At 40.7% G+C, this 17952-nt stretch overlaps 3 protein-coding genes across 5 annotated transcripts in view; 2 read left to right on the top strand and 1 right to left on the bottom strand.

The window, feature by feature from the left end:
• The first annotated feature begins 398 nt into the window (after nt 1-398).
• On the top strand, nt 399-3676 carry atp6v1e1a (ATPase H+ transporting V1 subunit E1a). Its single transcript, XM_072385405.1, has 9 exons — nt 399-593; nt 919-984; nt 1089-1198; nt 1694-1760; nt 1989-2078; nt 2161-2229; nt 2335-2429; nt 2561-2648; nt 3153-3676. The coding sequence occupies exons 1-9, from the start codon at nt 561-563 to the stop codon at nt 3213-3215; spliced, it is 681 nt and encodes a 226-aa protein (XP_072241506.1). The 5' UTR covers nt 399-560; the 3' UTR covers nt 3216-3676.
• Nucleotides 3677-3686: 10 nt separating this feature from the next.
• On the bottom strand, nt 3687-10098 carry slc25a18 (solute carrier family 25 member 18). Of its 3 annotated transcripts, none has more exons than XM_072385402.1 (10): nt 9962-10098; nt 8635-8987; nt 8338-8460; nt 7317-7372; nt 7019-7109; nt 6568-6683; nt 6133-6322; nt 5573-5745; nt 5246-5321; nt 3687-5135 (listed from the first exon to the last, which is right to left on the bottom strand). In XM_072385402.1, exons 2-10 carry the CDS (start codon nt 8652-8654, stop codon nt 4994-4996), a joined length of 987 nt encoding a protein of 328 aa, XP_072241503.1. In that variant the 5' UTR covers nt 8655-8987; nt 9962-10098; the 3' UTR covers nt 3687-4993. The 3 variants fall into 3 exon arrangements, with proteins under 3 accessions (XP_072241503.1, XP_072241504.1, XP_072241505.1); XM_072385403.1 differs by having other exon boundaries at nt 8635-8895; XM_072385404.1 differs by lacking the exon at nt 8635-8987.
• A 3452-nt stretch (nt 10099-13550) lies between these two features.
• Nucleotides 13551-17952, top strand: part of cecr2 (CECR2 histone acetyl-lysine reader) — a 36812-nt gene continuing 32410 nt past the window's right edge. The window contains exon 1 of the mRNA XM_072385401.1: nt 13551-13827. Coding sequence (XP_072241502.1) covers nt 13708-13827 — 120 coding nt within the window. The 5' untranslated portion in view covers nt 13551-13707. The remainder of the gene's footprint in view (nt 13828-17952) is intronic.

Raw genomic sequence — 17952 nt, 5'->3', positions numbered from 1 at the left:
ACAGACACTGGTCGCGCTCTGTAAACGACAAAAGTAGCGCAAATCTTCCCGTTACAGTTTTGCAGGAGGGAAAGAAGCATTAATAAAGCGTATCCTAGCAACCGTATGTGCACGAGTTGAGTTCAACGTGAAACGTTAAAATAATGCTCTCCTCTACAGGAAGTAGAGAAGTTTAAAAAGATCACATAATAGACAGTGTCGTCAGGTGACGCCCTCTCAGCATTTTCTTAACACTGGAGTCACTGCAGTTATTTATTGTGACAAAAAAGAAACGTTTTGTGTCATTCCACTAGTAGTTAAAGGTGTAAGATTGTAAGTAAACAATATGTTCGCTATATAAACTTTAAAACGTGAAACGAGAGGTTCTGAGTACTCGACCTTCCCTTTTATTTTGAAAGTTTGCGTCAGTTTAGTTCCGTCACGTTTAGCAACCTCGACTAGAAACTTAGGAGAAAAGTCCGTGCCGTCGACCGTTCCCGTTTCTGTTGTCTATCAAAGTGGTTCTGAAGTTGTTGGATTACTTTTTCGGACTTTATAAAGCAAAACGCATAAAAATAGACATGGCGCTCACCGATGCTGATGTTCAGAAACAGGTAAGATGGTTCATCCGGTCGACAAAACTTTACAAACTCGGTGTCAACACATCTAAGGGACGCAAAATGTGGACGTGACTCCGTTTAACAACTGTTTTGCCTTTATTTAACCAATAGTTTTAGCATTTCACTATTTTGTCAGGGCTCTTTTACATTAAAGCGCGCTGCATATTGAAACTGATGTCAACAAGTTCACATTCCTTTCAATTAATAAAAAAGTTCCCTTTGCACACACAGCTCTGTTAAACATACGCTCCTCTTAGATTTAGACAGTCAAAAAAGAGATTGTACATATTCAGATTAACTGTTTTGTCTCTTATGGCAGATCAAGCACATGATGGCCTTCATCGAGCAGGAGGCCAGTGAGAAAGTCGAGGAAATTGATGCTAAGGTAATTGAAGCTTGTCTGCCAGTTAGTCAGTCTTGTGATTGTCCTTTTTTTCGTCCCCCCCACACGTCAACATGAACCGATAATGAACACATATTTGTTTGCAGGCAGAGGAGGAGTTCAACATTGAGAAAGGTCGTCTGGTGCAGACTCAGCGGGTGAAAATCATGGAATACTATGAAAAGAAGGAAAAGCAGATTGAACAGCACAAGAAAATGTGAGTTTTGGGTTATTTGTTGGCAGATTGGACAAATGAAACCAGTAAAGGGAAAATGTAGCTCTGGAGACGTTCAAGCACATAACCATGATTAGAAAAAGAGTTGCAGATAATAAACAGACTGAAAGCTGAACTCTGGTTCCTCCACATGTCAAAGCATCAATGGGTTAAGCAAAAAAACACGTTGCTCCTGGACGTATTTGCATTGAAATGCAAATTCATGTAGTCCCTTACAAAAGAGGGTGCCATATAAATGCAAACCTTATTTTCCTTGTTTTAGCTCAGGTGGGATATTGACTCCGTCTGTTTCTGCGAGGCTGTTTTTGTGCTTTTTCATCTCACAATTCACCCAAATACTTACATATTTGAGGGCTTGTAGTCTTGCATATCTTTAGGGAATTTGCCAGGTTTGATGGCTCTTTGGGCCGGAACATTCACGGATAGCTCTGCTGCCTAAAGGAAATAAGATCGATCACAGTAATCCTCTCTCCTCAGCCAGATGTCTAATCTGATGAACCAAGCGAGGCTAAAGGTGCTGAAGGTCCGAGATGACCTGATCACGGTGAGAGATCACAGCTCTATATTCTTTGTCAGTTTTTGGCACAAATTTACCAGAGTGCATTTAGCTTTTAAATGCATAGATCATCTTAACTGCGATACCTTTTTAATATATTTTATAGATGACGGTAGCATGCATGTGTGCTTATGTTTGTCCTTGTATTAGAACATGATTGATGATGATTTCAAATGTATCTGCAAAATATAAGATTTTTCTCAATTCATGTCTCAGGACCTGCTAAATGAGGCCCGTCGAGGACTTGCAGAGATTGCCAAGGACCCTGATAGGTACTCCAAGCTGTTGGAGGGCCTGGTGCTTCAGGTACAGAATAGTGCAGAGGTGAAAAAAAACACTCTTAAACCAACTGGTCTATTAGTTCTCTTTGTTTTGTTTCTTTTTGTAGGGATTTTACCAGCTGCTGGAACCAAAAGTTACCATTCGCTGCCGAAAGCAGGACGTAGAATTGGTTCAGGTGGGGCTGATCTGATTCTAATTATTACAGTTTATGTAGGAAAGCACATACTTAACATGCATTATAGACAGTGGAAGTGATGTCATCTGTTTTGTTACCCGACAGGCAGCAGTTAATAAGAACATCCCTATTTACAAAGAAGCAGTGAAGAGCAATATCGCTGTCAAGATCGATGAGAATCGTTTCCTTCCACCTGACATGTAAGATTGTCTTATATTTATATAAGCTTCAAGCCTTTGATTTTAAATGTGTTGATTTAGATTTTATTAATGCTGTTAGTCCCACTTGAGACGGTTCTGTTGAGCAGTAAATGTTTCCTCTGTTTTAACAGCTGTGGGGGAGTTGAAGTGTACAATGACAATGGGAAGATCAAGGTTTCCAACACTTTGGAGTGCAGGCTTGAACTTATAGCTCAACAGGTTGAGTAACTCTGATCATGTGCTGTGAATCCAGATCATTGTTTATGACCGTTAAATGCAGTTTCTGTTGTTCGTCAATGGAGGGCAACGCAGCGCTTCGTGTTTTTTCAGCGAACCTAAAGTTTGAAGAGCTGAAAGTAAGAAATGAATTTGATGGTTCAGTCAAACGGTTATTAACTGTGTTTAAAATGGGACGATGCTTTGACTAATCATGCTGGTAATGGGAAAACTATTGAGGTAAACATGAATTTTGTCATTATTGTGTTGCTTTTTGAAGTGATAAAGTTTATTCATGTTAAGGCCAAATGTTGGCTGCTTCCTCCACATTAGAGGCTTTGCTTCACCTCAAAGGTGTGTGCAATTAATACTTAATCAAACTTATTGTCACTTCACTGTCAATTAGCGAAAAAGATAAAACATTTATTCATGCTTTTTCCTCTTTATCAGTTTCTTCAGGTCTGTCCTTAAGCTTACTTTACTGTATGCCGACCTCCTTCTTCACAGATGATGCCTGAAATCAGAGTGAGCTTGTTTGGTGCCAACCCCAACCGTAAATTCTTGGATTAACGGTGGATTGGGAGGAAGCCGCGTGGACTTGGGTGGAATCTTTAAGGTGACCACTGACCAAGTAGAAGAGCTTGTCGAGCAATTTGCCAATTATCGGGGTCAAAGAAAACCTTTAATGTGATGCAATGTGGCGTGTTCATGTACTTTTTTAATAGCCTAATGAACTGAATGATCATTCATAAATGCTTTTTACACACGTCCTCTTACTTACCTCTCTGGGAGATGACTATGTTACTACTTCATTTTGCAATGGCATTGCAAGTCTTTGCCTTTAGCTGTTTCAGGCGGAATAGCTACAAACCAAAGACTCTTTCACTTAATTTATCTACATTTTGTGTTAACTACAGATAAGAAATTGCTTTTGTATGCGTCTGTGTGTGTATGTGTGTCTGGAAAGAGGTGCTCAGCGTTGCCGTGACGCAATGCAGAATCTGAAAGAAATAAATTTGTGACACAGTGAAGTCATTATGTATGAATTATCTTTATTTACAGATTGTAAACAAACAGTTAACTCAGGCTATGTTCACTCTACAATGAGGAAAATGTAGTAGCCTAGGTACACTAGCCACATCAAAATAGGTCTTTCATTAAAAATGTACAAAAAAAACAAAAATAACAGCTTTTAGTGCCACTGATTGGGATTGAGTAGTGACAGTTGGCAAGACCAGGTGCCACTCTGCCTCAATGGGTCTAACAATTATAATTTTCCTTGCTAAAGTGGACCAAAGTACCAAAACAATGTTTCAACACCACCAGTCCCGTTTAATCAATTTAAGACTTCCAGTGTCGATTCTTTAGAAACTAACAGCAATGATAAGGCGATTGCATTTTCTGCAGTTATTTTGCACACATCATTCAAAGCAACTAATTTTTAATCAGAATTAAGCGGGCAAACTAACCGCTGTGGGTTTTACTGAAACTCTTGCAATCTGTGGAGAGGAGGGGGTCCTAGCGATTCAGATGTTTAACCTGCAGGCTTTTGAGCAGGAAGTGAGCTGTTTGTTAAGGTATATTGTATGCTAATACTGGGATTAAAGCATTATCATCAGATTAACAGCTGACCTTAGAGACTGACAGGTTGTACCTTCCAGTCCAGGGATAGAATCCAAGATTACAACCCCGACCTACAGGATGGAGTGGGAGGAATGCATAACAGAGTAGACAGGAGGATGTCGAACTCCTGTTTTAGACATCGCACTGAAGAATGAAATACTGGCTTTGGAAGTCAAGCCAAGCTCACACTCTGAAATCAGACATTATTTAACATTAGATTCAAATACAGGGGAATTAGTCAGTAACGCATAGCAATGCACAGACCAAAGAAAATGGTCGGATTGGTAGGCATTTTAGTTAGCAGCCTCAAACAATATTCAGCTGGGCTTTCATAACAACCAGACAGAATAATTTCCCTCAGGTGAAAAGAACAGGATGAGCCCCAGGTGTATTGCACCAAGCAGCACCCCAGGGTTACCAAGACATGGTTTACATACTGAACCCTCAGATTTGTCTCACCCACACCCATTCAGTACCTTGTTTAACCAACACAACCCTGGTGACAACATGTAAAGTCTTAAAGAAACGGAATTAGTCAGAGCCCTCTAGTCCACTTTTTAGTGAGTAGAATCTCTTATTTATCTCTCTTCCTTTGGTTAGCAGAATATAGCTGTATTTCTCTGTGTATTCTCTGTTCGTTCAGGTTTCTCATTCATTCTGTGCAGATGTAAGCTGCGTGTTATTCCTCAAGAAACATCACAACTGCCACCACAAACGCTACACACTTATCCCAAAAAATCCAGAATCATTTCCCCAACTCCGAGAAAGTAGACACCCTGCGCAATGCCAAAGAGAGGCGCGATGACTAAAGCGCGACATGTCGCACCCTTCAGGAACGTCGCCGGACCCTCTCGCCTCATGATGCGCCTGCAAAATGCACAAGTTGGACAATGCTAGAAAGACGAGGACGGAAGGTGCGCAAGGTTCTTAGCTCTAATGATTACTGAAAAAGCAAATATGTTAGCTGACAGTCTTACCTTGTGCAGTCAAGAATACCCCGATACGTGTCTTCTCCCTCTCCCTTTTGCAAGGTCTGCAGACGGGTCTTTATCACTGTGTGCATATTTAAAACAATGTGTGACAAAGGGGCTTTGTGTGCTACTTTTGTATTATTTTCAGCATAATGGTAGCTGTGACATCACTCACACCCTAATGACTTTGTCTGAATTCAGTTCCTGTTTAACAATCGCTGACTTAAGCAAAGTTGCTGCTCCTTCACGTGATTTTCCCCTACAATCGAGAGGCAATGCTCCATTTTATGGCTGCCACCCTGCCTTTGCTGTCTCTGTCTGTCTTCCACTCACCATCCAGCGGTGTAACAGCCACAGCTGCCACTGAGCCAGCGGAGCAGCCTGCCACAAAGGACTGCCAGAACGGAGCCTTGGCCTGCACATTACCCGGGGCGTCGCCTCTCTCTCGGCCCAACGCATTAAGGTTGGCAAAGAGCGGGAAGTAGATCATTGAGAAGGGAACGTCCCTGAAAATATTGATTTAAAAGTGGTTAGGTTAGTGGAAGATAATCAGATACTTGATGATTAACGGGGAAAAAAACACAACTGTAAGGGAATGGGGTCAGAAAAGGGGCGAAAGACATGAACCAGTTCAACTGCAGCATAACAACCAGACATAGCTGCGGGACACCATTGATCAGTGTTGATTGGCAAATCTGTTGGGAAATATAACAAGCTCAGCCAGACTTATGTAAGGTGAAGTGAGTCCAGCCGAAAAAAAAGGCAGATTTGAAAGAAAGTTCTGACCTGGCATTGATGGGTATGGCCACAGTGAGTGTATGTAAAGGTCAGACTCAGTAAGATAACTGGGAGAGATTGTGAGTGAGTGAGTTTGTCTTTCTTTGTATGTCAACCTCATCAGCGTAGCTCCTGCCCCCCTGTAGAGACCGGCCAGGCCGCGAGTCTTCAGGAGCTCCACAGTGATGCCAGTGGCTGAGGGCCTCTGTGCGGGAATTGATTGGGCTTGCGGTGGGGGGGCCACCAACGATGGAGCGGGACCGGGAGCAGCTGCCTGAGCTGGAGTTGGCACGGGCCTTTGTGCAGCTGATTGGTAAACACAAAACCATCTCAGGTTAGGAAACCCCCAGAGGTTAATCCAGTCCTGCAGCAGTCACCGTGATGCCTTCTGTTTCTGTTATAAGAGCTGTGAACAACTGTGAACAACCATACTGGGCCTTGTTTATTTAGATACATTACATAAACTTGTAGAAAATCGATCAAACTGTAAATATAATGATAATTGAAAAAAAGAAAATGCATATTAGCTTTGAACCCCACACACAACTCACCAAGCCTTCCTGCATCCTGGAGCTGGATTTTGAGCATCTCCATGGGAGTGGTTACCACCACCTGACAGGTCCCGGCCCCACACCCTGCCAGCACCTCCCCCCACAGGGGCAAATGCCTTTGGAGACAGAGCATTATCAGTGGCGGACATACAGTGAAACATTCCATTAAAGAAGATGCAATGCTTCCAGAAATCGAGCATTTGAGCAATTTGAGCAACTTGAGATGTGTAGCATTTTGTGTAAGTAGTTGTTTTGTCCCATTCAGCATAGATTTATGGTGTGCTACAAGTCCAATTGGACTCCATGTTCTTCATTAAACCAAACTTAAAACTGATTTTCTTACCTGCCCGTTTAGCACATTCGAGGCTTTGTTTTGGACAAATCTATTGTCCAGTTTTGTTTAATATGGATGCATCTTATTATATTATAAGTGAAGGTAAAACAAAATTACCCATCCTTTGATAGCTTCTGTCTGAAGACATCATTGGCAGCTAGTTTTATTGCTTTCTCTGGTGTAACTAGTGTGAGGTTCACTGCAGCACCTGGAGGACACAAATAAAAGTTTCCACTAAGGTTCACAAATAGAACAGACCTAAACTGCAGCTTAGGACCGGGAACTAATTGCAGCAAATGCTGGTTATTTTAATGAAAATATTTAGATCCTGCAGGAAAAACAACTGCATTAGTGGTAAGATTACTTATAAATCACGAGTGCCGTTTGTCACATGGGGTAGAAATGCAAATAATACCTCTGTAGCATCCAAAGTAGCCCTCGGAGCGTACAGTCTTAGCCAGACAGTCAAACCTTTAAATACAACAAAAACAAAATGACTTGATGCTTTACTGTTTTTCATGTAGAATGGTGAGTGTATGAGGTTAATTTTAAAAGTATCCATATCTTGTCATACCCCATTAACGTTAACTTTAACAGACAGATTACCACCATTAACAGGCAGACTTTTAGGTCAAATATGCCTGGATTTGTACCCAAATCCCCAATAAGTATCTCCTGTTTTCATAGCAAACCAGAAAGAGAACAGTGATATCAGTTATGCTGATTTTTAGTTTTTATTTAAAGGAAAAGACGTTACTAGCTTTTTAACAGGAATAAATGATGGAGGATATTTTCCATGTCTGATTCACAGTGGAGAACCACAGGCAGCTGAACACAAACAGGATGGCCACGCCCGACCGGCCAGCTGTATTGATGCTCACCAGATGTGTGCTGTATATAAGTCCGGGTCAGTGTGTCTTTTAAGGACACAGAGTCTGTCTTCTTCTCTACATCACTTGATTTTGTCTCAAATTGTATGACGAAAGCAATTATTTGAAAATTGATAGGGTTTTAAATAGGTTTAACAACATTAAATGCTTTAACGTTATCCTGGCAGCCAATCAAAACGCACAACCACAAGTGAGTTTTGTATGAACTCGTGTAAAACAATATGGGGAAAAGTGAATCTTGTTTGATTGCTCTGCCACGGAGACGCCATGTGAGATGTGATCTATTAGATTATACTGTCGTGTGTGTAGCTCAAATTAGAGAGTGTTGTTATCCAGGAACCTCCACCAGCAGGAGGACATTGATACTTTAAGAAGATGAAGCTTCCACTTTGGTTCTTGGTTGTAGGAAGAGACGTTTGTCAATAGAATTGAGGAAATAGCTCCACAGCAAAAACAAATAGCATTATGTTAAACCCTCTATCTTTAAATGTGACATATCAATTACAGGAGCAGATTAACTCTGACCGGGGAACCCCCCCCACTCACATTCCTTTGTAGACTTGGATGCCCTGCTGGTTCTGTAGGCGGGTCTTTGCCAGGTCAATAGGAAATACACATGTCACACCAACCAGGCCTGCCACGCCCCCATTAATCAGCTTAGCAGGGAGACTGCGAAGGGATCAACATTAGACACACGCATAAACAAACCCGTTTATGCAAAGTCGCCGAGGCCAACTGTGAAAATCTTATAGTTGTTCATGAGCAAAGATGCAGATAAACTGGACACAATCAGGACTGGAGCCACAGCATCAAAAAGCAAACATTAAGAGAGAAGCTACTTACCTAACTTTCTTCTCTCCCATCCTGCCTGTTTTTGGGCTCCTCGCCCTCTACACCTTCGTTCTCTTCCAGCTACTCTTCCCGTCTTTGTCCTCTTCCTTTTCCCCCCTCTTTACCTCAGTTCGGCACACAGCCCACAGATGTAACCACAGCTTAGCTCTTCACACGCCCACCCACGCCACAAATGCTGCTCTCAGTCTCTTTTAATGTGGTAAAGCAGGACCGCCTCCTGGTACTGCATGGGTGGACGCCCTCTTTTCTGTCCTGGCCAAAAAGAAGAGGCACTTGATCTGTTTGCTTCAGCCAGCCTTTCTGCTTTGTTGTACTTGTACTGTACACATCAAAACCGGCGCCCACTGTATGAACACACACAAAACGCTTGCAGTTAATAAGGATTAAATGGTTGTAATGTCAGATTTGAAAAACAAAAAAAACCTAGAGCGAGTCATTCAGAAATCTGAATGGCGGTATATCCTGGGACTACCACACAGAGAAAGAACATCTTGAGTCTCTATAATCTGTCAGCTAAAAGGGATTGGATCTAACAAGGAGGGGGGGGGAGGTAAAATGAGGGGCCTGCAGTTCCCTTTGAACTGCATTTGAAATAGTTTTTACTAAGAATTGAAAATGACATTTGAAGTAAGGTTTAAAGATTGTCTAACAGTTTTTTTTATTTTTATCTTTTAGACTGGCTTTCCTTTCATAAAGTTCAACAATATGTAGTCTAGCTTGAGAAATATATGACAGACCACACAAATGCAGTGCAAACCTAATCACTTGCTTCCTTTGACCATGTTGTCATTTTTATTCACGCTTTTTCAGTTTTTTCCCATCCTGACTTCCCTCTTTTCCCAGCTCTTTAATTAATCTCTCTCTTAATCTCACCACTTCCATGCTGTCTCTATTTTTACTTTGCAAACCTTCACTCTATCCTTGCCCATCTTCTCCACTTAGAGTAACAGAAACAATCTTTCTTGTTTTATCTACTTGTCTTTTTTTGTGCTTTCTATCATTCTGTGTCATCTTAAAGGCTTTTTCGTCTTTTTTTCCTACTTCTGAGCTCTGTCTCTTTCTCTGAAGCCTAGTCACATTCTACACATGCCTTTCGCTGAGCCTCTTTCTGTGAAACTTTCTTTCACTTCCATTCACTCACAGCAGTGACCCTGCCAAAACACAGACAAGGGTGCCTCACCCCAAGCCAACCTCCAGTTTCCCCCTGAAACTGCTCTGGAGCTCCCCGCTCACGCGGCACAAGCCCCATGAGACAGCTTACAAAAAACTTAATTTCCATCCATCACAGAGACTCGGTAGTTGGGAGCTAGGATCTTACCTCTGTCGAGGCATTCCACACGCAGGATCAAGCAGTCCACTTTCTTTCACTCCAGCAGTGCTTGCAGCAGTGGTAGTCAAGCGAGAGCGATCTGAGAGAACCAGCCGCCACTCAGGGGCCGTTGCACAAACACCAGCATTGTCCTGCTGCCTAAGTCCCTCCCTCTCGTGGTGACTCTCAGTGTGACAGCCCCGGCAACCCAGCTCCACACTAACACAACTCGACATGAACTCATGCCTCCGGAGCTGCCAGCTCAGTACCTCCACACAACAGTCAGCCGGGACAAATGTCGATAATTAGAATTAATTGCGTATTTCTATCTATATACACACAACACAGAGAAGCACAAAAAGTTGCCCATCGGCAATGAGCTCTCTGTTCAACAGACTGGGATTACATAATGCCTCCAGGCAACATGAATGTCCCAAATGTTCACAGACTTCAAATTACTACTAATAGTAATATCCAGTGTCATTAGCATTGTTTGGGGCGTTTTAACACTGATGCCGAAAAGAAAAGGTTATCAAAGGAAATTTAATATGAACACGTGAGCACCAGACCAACTGCTCATTGTCCTCAAACTAGTTTTTCATAAGCATCGATTGATGAATTGATCCCTCTCAATGGAAAAACTATTATTTTCAATAGATATTTAATTATCTCATTAGCAGAGAAAAGCTTTAATTTCTGGTTGTTTTATTCTGGAATAATACATTTCCTGAGCACACCTTTTATTCTTAGTAAGATATAAAAATAAAAGTCATAATAGGGCCAGGGGTAAAATATAATAAAAGACATGGCCATCTTTCACACTGTAATTGGTTTACAAATGGATGTTTTTCACAGCAGACCTGTCACTTTAGAGAATTCACCGCTGTATTAATGACAGCAATCCAGTTAGAGAAAGTCTGCTGGCTCACTGTCAGCGTTTATTAGGACAATCAATGGAAACAAGCCATAGTTAATTTACTCATGTACTTTCCTATCTGTGCCAATCAAAATGTCAGCTCTGGAAAAAAAGTCTATCATTCCATCCTCTCCCCTCTTTTTCAGTTCATACATCCACGACTCTTCTCCTCTCGTTGTAGTCCACAGTTATTTTCACAGTATAAAACGACTTCACTTCCACACCAACTTAAGGAAATACGGCATCTGACAGACCTGCATCATGTATCCATTGTTTTGTTTTTTTACAGCCTCATGATTAGATAAGGATTAACAATGTTCCTGATAAAGTATGCATTTACTTTCAGTTACATTGATACTGTGGAATAATGTGTCATGTTCCTTTCTCTAATGTCAAAGCCTGTTTATCCTCAATTAAAGCCCCTTTTGTAAAGCCTCCTTAGTCCTTCAGGAGTGTTTTGGGAACCATGTTTTTTGCTGAAATCAATTTCTGGTTCATAGTTGATAGAAGAAATAGAGAGGAGACGAGGAAGTAGAAATTATTTTAGGATTAGAAAATAATACATGTTTTAGCTGTTTCACCTTCTGTTGCCTTTTCCACCAGCTTTCTGCTCAATGAATGGGGAAAAATGTCCTCCTAAAAATGTACTTCTCTGGAGCCAGAGCTACAAAACTACAAGAAAACAAAAAGTATATCTGATTTGTGGAAGATTTTGTATGAGAACGTTGTCTGCAGTATCTCTGGATTCCTCTCACACTCCAGATGTGCACACTACCATCAGTTTAACTACAGTGGTGAATGTCTGGCATTATGACCCGGGGGTGTCCTGTACCTATACATAGGGTTCATTACTGCTCAATTTCCCACACTTGTTTGTAGTTTTATTTGAACTTTACAGTTCTTCTTTTTAGTTTTGCAATGCTTCCGATTCCATTGCTTTGACAGCAGAATAATGGCTGACCACCACAGAATTGTCCAACTACCAACTGCTGCCACCTTATGGCACCTTGGATTAAGAATTACAAATTATTTGAAAGTCTCCAAAGCAGCCTGAGTCTACAAAATGCTTTATTGTTTAGATAACTAACATACATTGAAGCAGATTAAAGGAATGATAAATTATATGAGGTCGTATTGAGTGGTTGTTACTTCTGCTTATGTGAGATAAGATGCTGTTGTTGCTAATTTTTATTCAGCGTAGACACTTTTGAGCATTTTCTACTATGCTGCAAAGTATCTCAAAATGTCAGATATCATGCATTTGATGTGTTTTTAACTTGTCTTCTTCTTCTTCTGGTCACTTACATGCAGGCCGTACCAGTGTAAATATGCACTGTCACAAAAAACTGACTTTAAATTGTGAAAGCTTTTAACTTTTTTGCAAGATCCAGAAACAACCATGAGAGAAACTAATAATTTAGTTTAACATACGACATGTTGGCATCCTGGAAAGTCTTTCAGAAATAAAGATATAGAGGAATTCATCACGCTAAAAAATATGTTTCGACAAAAAGTTCAACAATTAAAGTTAATTAATTTGTCCTTTCTTGTCAGAAAGAAAATGTATTCAGCTGTGTTTGATTTATATTGTGTTTCTATGCAAAAAGCTTTTTATGGTGCTTCTTTTTTAAGCTTAGAGAAGGAGCTTTGGGAGACCCGATGGGTAAAGAATCAAGGCTAACAGTAGATCAGAATATGTATTGAGGAGAATGCTCTGTGTGTTAAAAAGAAATGTTTGCTGCTAAATTTGATAAGCACATGCTGTATGATCAAGATACTGTATATTATATGCAATAAATACATGTCAGCTTAGACATTCTTCCAAAAAATGAGAAAAGCTTTCATTTTGCAGAGCCCATGACCTTTCCTCTAGTGCCACCTTTAGGGCAAACATTGCACAAACATTTGCACAACTATTGGACAAGATAAAAGCACTTACTAAGAGTTGACATTGTTTGTTCTATTACTAGCTAAATCGATAGAATCATATTGATAAATTTAGATATGTGTGCGCTGGTTCCACTGAGAATAGCAGTCAGTTTTACTGTCTCTGGACACAATCGGTCTCTAAGCATGGACTTTTCCAATATTGCGATAGGTGGAGCGCCTGCGCAGCGTATGGATAACTTTCTCTGCAGTTTGCTTAAATTCCCCTCTACCTGGAGTTATTGTGCCCTATGTTATACTGACATGCTGAGCACCCGTCGGTAGTCCTTGAAAAGTAGTTGTAAATGAGTAAATAATTAGTGTGTAATGATATGACATTGGCAATAAGGAAATTATTCTGCAGAAATATGCCAACTACTGTGATATAAACTCGTAACTAAACGTAAACATATTGATGAAACGTAAAATAGGTCACCTTTGTCATACCTGGTGAGTGAAACTTTTTATAGAGTACTCACAAACATTCCCTTTAAACGGTCGGCGCATTATCAAATTGGTGGGGTGCGATTGACCGCTTGTCTTTAAAACTATAACGAAATACTTCAATTAAGCCTCAAATATGTCAATTGATTAAAGGCCAACTATGAATTATGTAGATATTTCAGCCATTACAGTTACTTTTTATGCTCATATATTGTTACATTTATTGAGAAAATGTGTCGCACCCCCCTATTCTTCGCGCGGTGGTATCGCCCTTCCCATCTGTTCAGCTCCGGTGAGACGCTGATTGAAACAGATTGTAGCGCTCCCCGGGTCGCAATGGCAACTACCCCAACAGGAAGGCAGTGGCAACTTTTTTCTTCTTTGTAATGTTACGGAGGCATTATAAGTCGCTGAGGAAACTACTTTCTAATGTGAGAAATAAACGTTACACATTTTTACCAGACCGAAAATGTCCCAGGGATGTACAGTTTCTGTGGAAGAGATCCAGTCTTGGTGGGAAGTCCCCGCCATAGCCCACTTCTGCTCGCTGTTCAGGACAGCGTTCAACCTTCCTGACTTTGAAATAGAGGTAATTAATAATTGTGAAAGCTCGTTTTAACACGAATGTCTTTTATTGCGGAAATGAGGAGTTGTTTGTGTCAGCATTTTTGCCTACATGGTCAGCAGATCGTGTTGCTACAGTCTTTTGGTTAACCAGTTTAGCAGTGTTCTCTGAACTTTTACGTTACTGGGGCAATCCTGTTGGGTAACGACCTCGCGAGTTAGTTAGCTAAGCTAAACGTTAGCTGTGAGCGCTAATTGCAGTTGCTTAAACTTGGAAATGTCCCCACAGGCTTCGGCTTGGTAAAACGTCGTGGTTGTGTTTAATGTTCTGGTTTCCGCTGTGAATTACGTGTTGCTTTAAATCAAAGGATGCCCGCTTGTTCCTCTGTAACTTTAGAGGTCCTCTTGAACCATGTGCCACTCGTTTGTTTTCATTTTGCCAGAGGCTCGTGTTGAGGTTAAACAGTTGGCTTATTTCAGGTGATGTAAGCGGAACCATAAAAGCATAAAAGTTGCGCAAAGATTAATTTATAACTGGTAATTCCGTTTCTGTTGCATTTAAGTGACCAGAATTGTGTCGTTTTTGACGAAGAGACGCGCATCTTATTGAATCATTGTTCCACTTTTTCCAGCAAAGTGCTCGTCTCTTTTTCTGTCAGATAAAGTTAAGTTCATGCGGCGAGGTTTGAGTTTATTGTCTTGCAAGCCATCTGGCCTGGGTAGCCATAGGGACGCAGATGCTGTTCGGGCATTGTTTGCTCGCCCTAGTCCCATTTTGTTTCCACAAACGAGGGTTTAAACGTTTGGCTGCGATATTAATCGGCTGCTGTAAGTTATCAAGACGACACATTGTGTGCTTTACAAGAATAAACTGATTTTTAATCCCATCACGGACGCGTAAGTTAACTTTAACACATGCCCCGAGCCGCTTGATCGCTGAAATGTGAAAAGAGTCCGCAGCTCAGTAAAGTCACATGCTTCTGTGCTGGCTTTGCTTCATGGTTCATTTGGATGGGTTGATGGAGGAATCGTTGCTTTTTACAGAAACATGAACAGTCTCCATCACTCAGCCATCCCCACCCCCTTCAGAGGAGGAACACGTAGGCATCGGCTTTGTTGTTACGCGCAGTGCGAGCCAGATGGGGCATTGCACTGCGCCCAGTTCCCATCAAAGTTCAGGCTTTGCGCTGCTGCTTTGCCCCCAAGGATGGAATATGATTCATGCAGAAATGTGCTTTAATAGTTCATCTAGAAACAAGTTATGCAGTTTAAAAAATTTAAAAGCCTTCCAGAGGTCCGACGGCAGCAGCCCGCTATGAATAATCTATTCACCCTGAACCATCACTAAGCAGATCACATGTGTGGCTACACCCCTCCGCTGGATTTCGAGGAGACATTGAAACTGATGTGGTCTCCTTCTCCTTTGACATCTTAATTGGACTCAGGAGTGATCAGGGTCACAACTCCTCTGATTTTCTAGTTTACTTATCAGCAGTTGCGTTTGTGATAATTGTTAGAGAGTAAATGGCACCCAGAAAACTCTCTGCTTTGTGTTGAACTGAGTCTTTTAAAGGGAGATTACTGAATCCTCTACATTAAACAGCCTTTAGGAGGGTTCTCTCATCGCCTATATGTGATATTACAGCCCTCTTATTCCTCTTCGGTCTGCTGGAACTCCAGATCATGAGTATTAGATTGGGCTAATTGTTGAGTTAACTCCTTATAGTCATTTTAAAGTAACAAGGTTCTGAAAGGTTTGGCTGGATGACATTTCCATGCAGTTAAATACATGTCACGGATCACTGAGGGTTAGACTGTGACGGCATGCTGAGAGATCTTCAGAAACACTGAAACTTTCATTCTTATTTGGAGACCGGGGGCGAGTTTTGGATATTTATATCAAAAGTGTGAATGAACATGAATAACATTAGAAGTAGCAAACTTATGAGCATAGGTATCTGTTTGCTGCTTTGACAGTATTGTTTTTATTGTATTTATTATTACTTAATAATATTATTTATTATTTATTGCTGAACTCTGCAATAAACTCTTATTATTTATTAAAAAAGGCATTATATGCTATTCTTAGCTGTGTAAATCTGTGGTGGGTATTGTAGATTATATATGTTTTGGTTGAATATACCTGTTCATATGTTGTTGTACCTAAATATGGGGTCATTTGGAAATGTGAATGCTTCTTCTTTAAAATATCTACAGTCCCATTTAGTATCTTTTCTTTTCTTTTCTGCAGTCTGTTGCCTTGTTTTTGCAGGCTTGTTATGGACCTTAAAATGACCGCGTGACTTTTGAAGACACAACAATTGAATATGGGTCTGATTTTAGCCACTTTTGTTACAGGTTTAGTCTTTTTCATATAAGAAAACAACCACCTCTCATATTTGTAATTGGTGTTTGGAGTTCTGCCTTTACCACTCGGTGATTTGGCGCTTTATGCACATTTTTGAACAGATGCCAGGATTAGGAGGTTATTGCAATCAGGCAACCAGCCTCCCTAAATAAAAAGACACCAGCAGTTTCTCAACGGCAGGTTGTTTTGATGCTGTGGTTCTGCAAAGTCAAATATGCACACTGGGATCTGGACATTGGGATCCAGTTTGTTTACTTTGTGAGAACTTTGTGTCACAGAAATAAGAGGAAGCTGTTGGGCAAACGCCACGAAGCAACAACAAGACAAACTGGCCCGGGCACTCATGAATGTGGCAGGCGAGCCACCATGTTTACATGGAATAGATCTAAGATAGTTGGTAACTTTTAACCAGTAGATCTTTTTTTTTCCTGTCATCTAAGATGTGTTGAATGTGCCGTTCAGAGATGTCTGTCAGCTCCTATCTTAGAGGGTGTTGGTTGAATTAGCCAAGAATTTAGGGCTGAAAAGTGGGCCGGGAAGGAGGCAGGAAGTGGCTGTCGTTGGCTGTGATCGAGTGGGACGCGTTGAGTGATTCTCTTCATTCTGTTCTTTACCCACCAGTCCGTCCTTGTTGACACAGCATCTTTAATTGGTTTGTTGTTTGTGTGCGTCTTTGCTACCGTGTATCTACTGAAAGCAGCTGGGTCGGCACACTGGGTCATACGTTGCCTCCGTAAAACACAACGAAATGCTTACATAATGGGAAAGGAAGTTATGATATGGTGTTTTTTTTAAGATGCGTATCACTGCTGAGTCGATGATTGGGTAACACCACTGACTTTATTCAGTATAAGTAACCCTGAAGTTTTGAGTTTTTTGCAAATATGGAAACAAATCCAGTGTATTACACACACATTGACATGGTTATACAAAATCTTGGCTAGTTGCTATGAATCCTCACCCCACGATGTGATGAATCCAATCAGGTCACAGGTATTCATGTCTATAAGCTGTGGCTCTGTCCCAAACTTAATTCATTCTGGTCTCTTATATTTATTTACATATTGGTAGCTTAAAAAACCAATAGATCCAGATCCAGTTTGTGGGATTTCCACAAACTCTGCTCTAAAGAAACTATATTTTCAGCCATCTCCTTTTTTTTTACACGGCTAGAAAAATGTCTCATTCTACAAACTGAGAGTGGCTGTCTTTTTTTAATTTTATTATTATTATTTTTAGTATAAGAAGAGCTTTTTTTTTTAACTTGCCAATGAAAAAAAAGGGGAAACTATCCAAAGGAAATAACTTTACTCATTTATCCTAAGTGGTTCTTAGAAGAAAGTCATGTTTTATAGCCGTAATGTATTTGAATATACGGAATTAGTGATAATGCTATTTTAAGTTGATTTTGCCTCTAAGTTGCAGACTCCCAGTTTTTCTGTTTTTTCCTTTTAGTTTTTATCATTTTAAGTGTTAATCTATTTTTGTTTACCTGTCCATTGTGTCATCCTCTGTCTCTTTCATAAAGACTTGATATAGTAATGTGCTTATTATTTGTCCAAAAAGGGTGTAGAGATTCATGCATCCACGGGATTAGCTGTGATCATCAAGCTTGCCTGATTAATTACATTAACAACATCAAGAACTAATTAAGCAGAGTAAGATTAGTGCTTATGGACCCTTTCTTTTCTTCCATGTGTCGGCAATGAAAGAAAATCTATATGACGCAGGTCGTCCCGCAGTTTACAAAGGCTTCAGTCTGCAGTCTAGGTCCATACGCGT

Source organism: Leuresthes tenuis, unplaced genomic scaffold, assembly GCF_036924035.1.
Source record: "Leuresthes tenuis unplaced genomic scaffold, fLeuTen1.0.hap1 SCAF_5, whole genome shotgun sequence".
Lineage (NCBI taxonomy): Eukaryota > Metazoa > Chordata > Actinopteri > Atheriniformes > Atherinopsidae > Leuresthes > Leuresthes tenuis.
The sequence above is the reverse complement of the archived record's forward strand: the minus strand, read 5'-3'. Positions and strand labels throughout refer to the sequence as shown.

Bases quoted from the DNA above. Each gene is read 5' to 3' on its own strand.
- slc25a18 (XM_072385402.1), bottom strand. From the start codon at position 8,654: ATGGGAGAGAAGAAAGTTAG. The intron at 5,746-6,132 runs GTTGACATACAA...CAATATTTTCAG, and splicing joins GCAGGAGCTACGCTGATGAG to GGACGTTCCCTTCTCAATGA. The intron at 5,322-5,572 runs GTGAGTGGAAGA...ATATGCACACAG, and splicing joins GGCTGTTACACCGCTGGATG to TGATAAAGACCCGTCTGCAG.
- atp6v1e1a (XM_072385405.1), top strand. From the start codon at position 561: ATGGCGCTCACCGATGCTGATGTTCAGAAACAG. The intron at 594-918 runs GTAAGATGGTTC...CTCTTATGGCAG, and splicing joins ATGCTGATGTTCAGAAACAG to ATCAAGCACATGATGGCCTT. The intron at 2,430-2,560 runs GTAAGATTGTCT...CTGTTTTAACAG, and splicing joins CGTTTCCTTCCACCTGACAT to CTGTGGGGGAGTTGAAGTGT.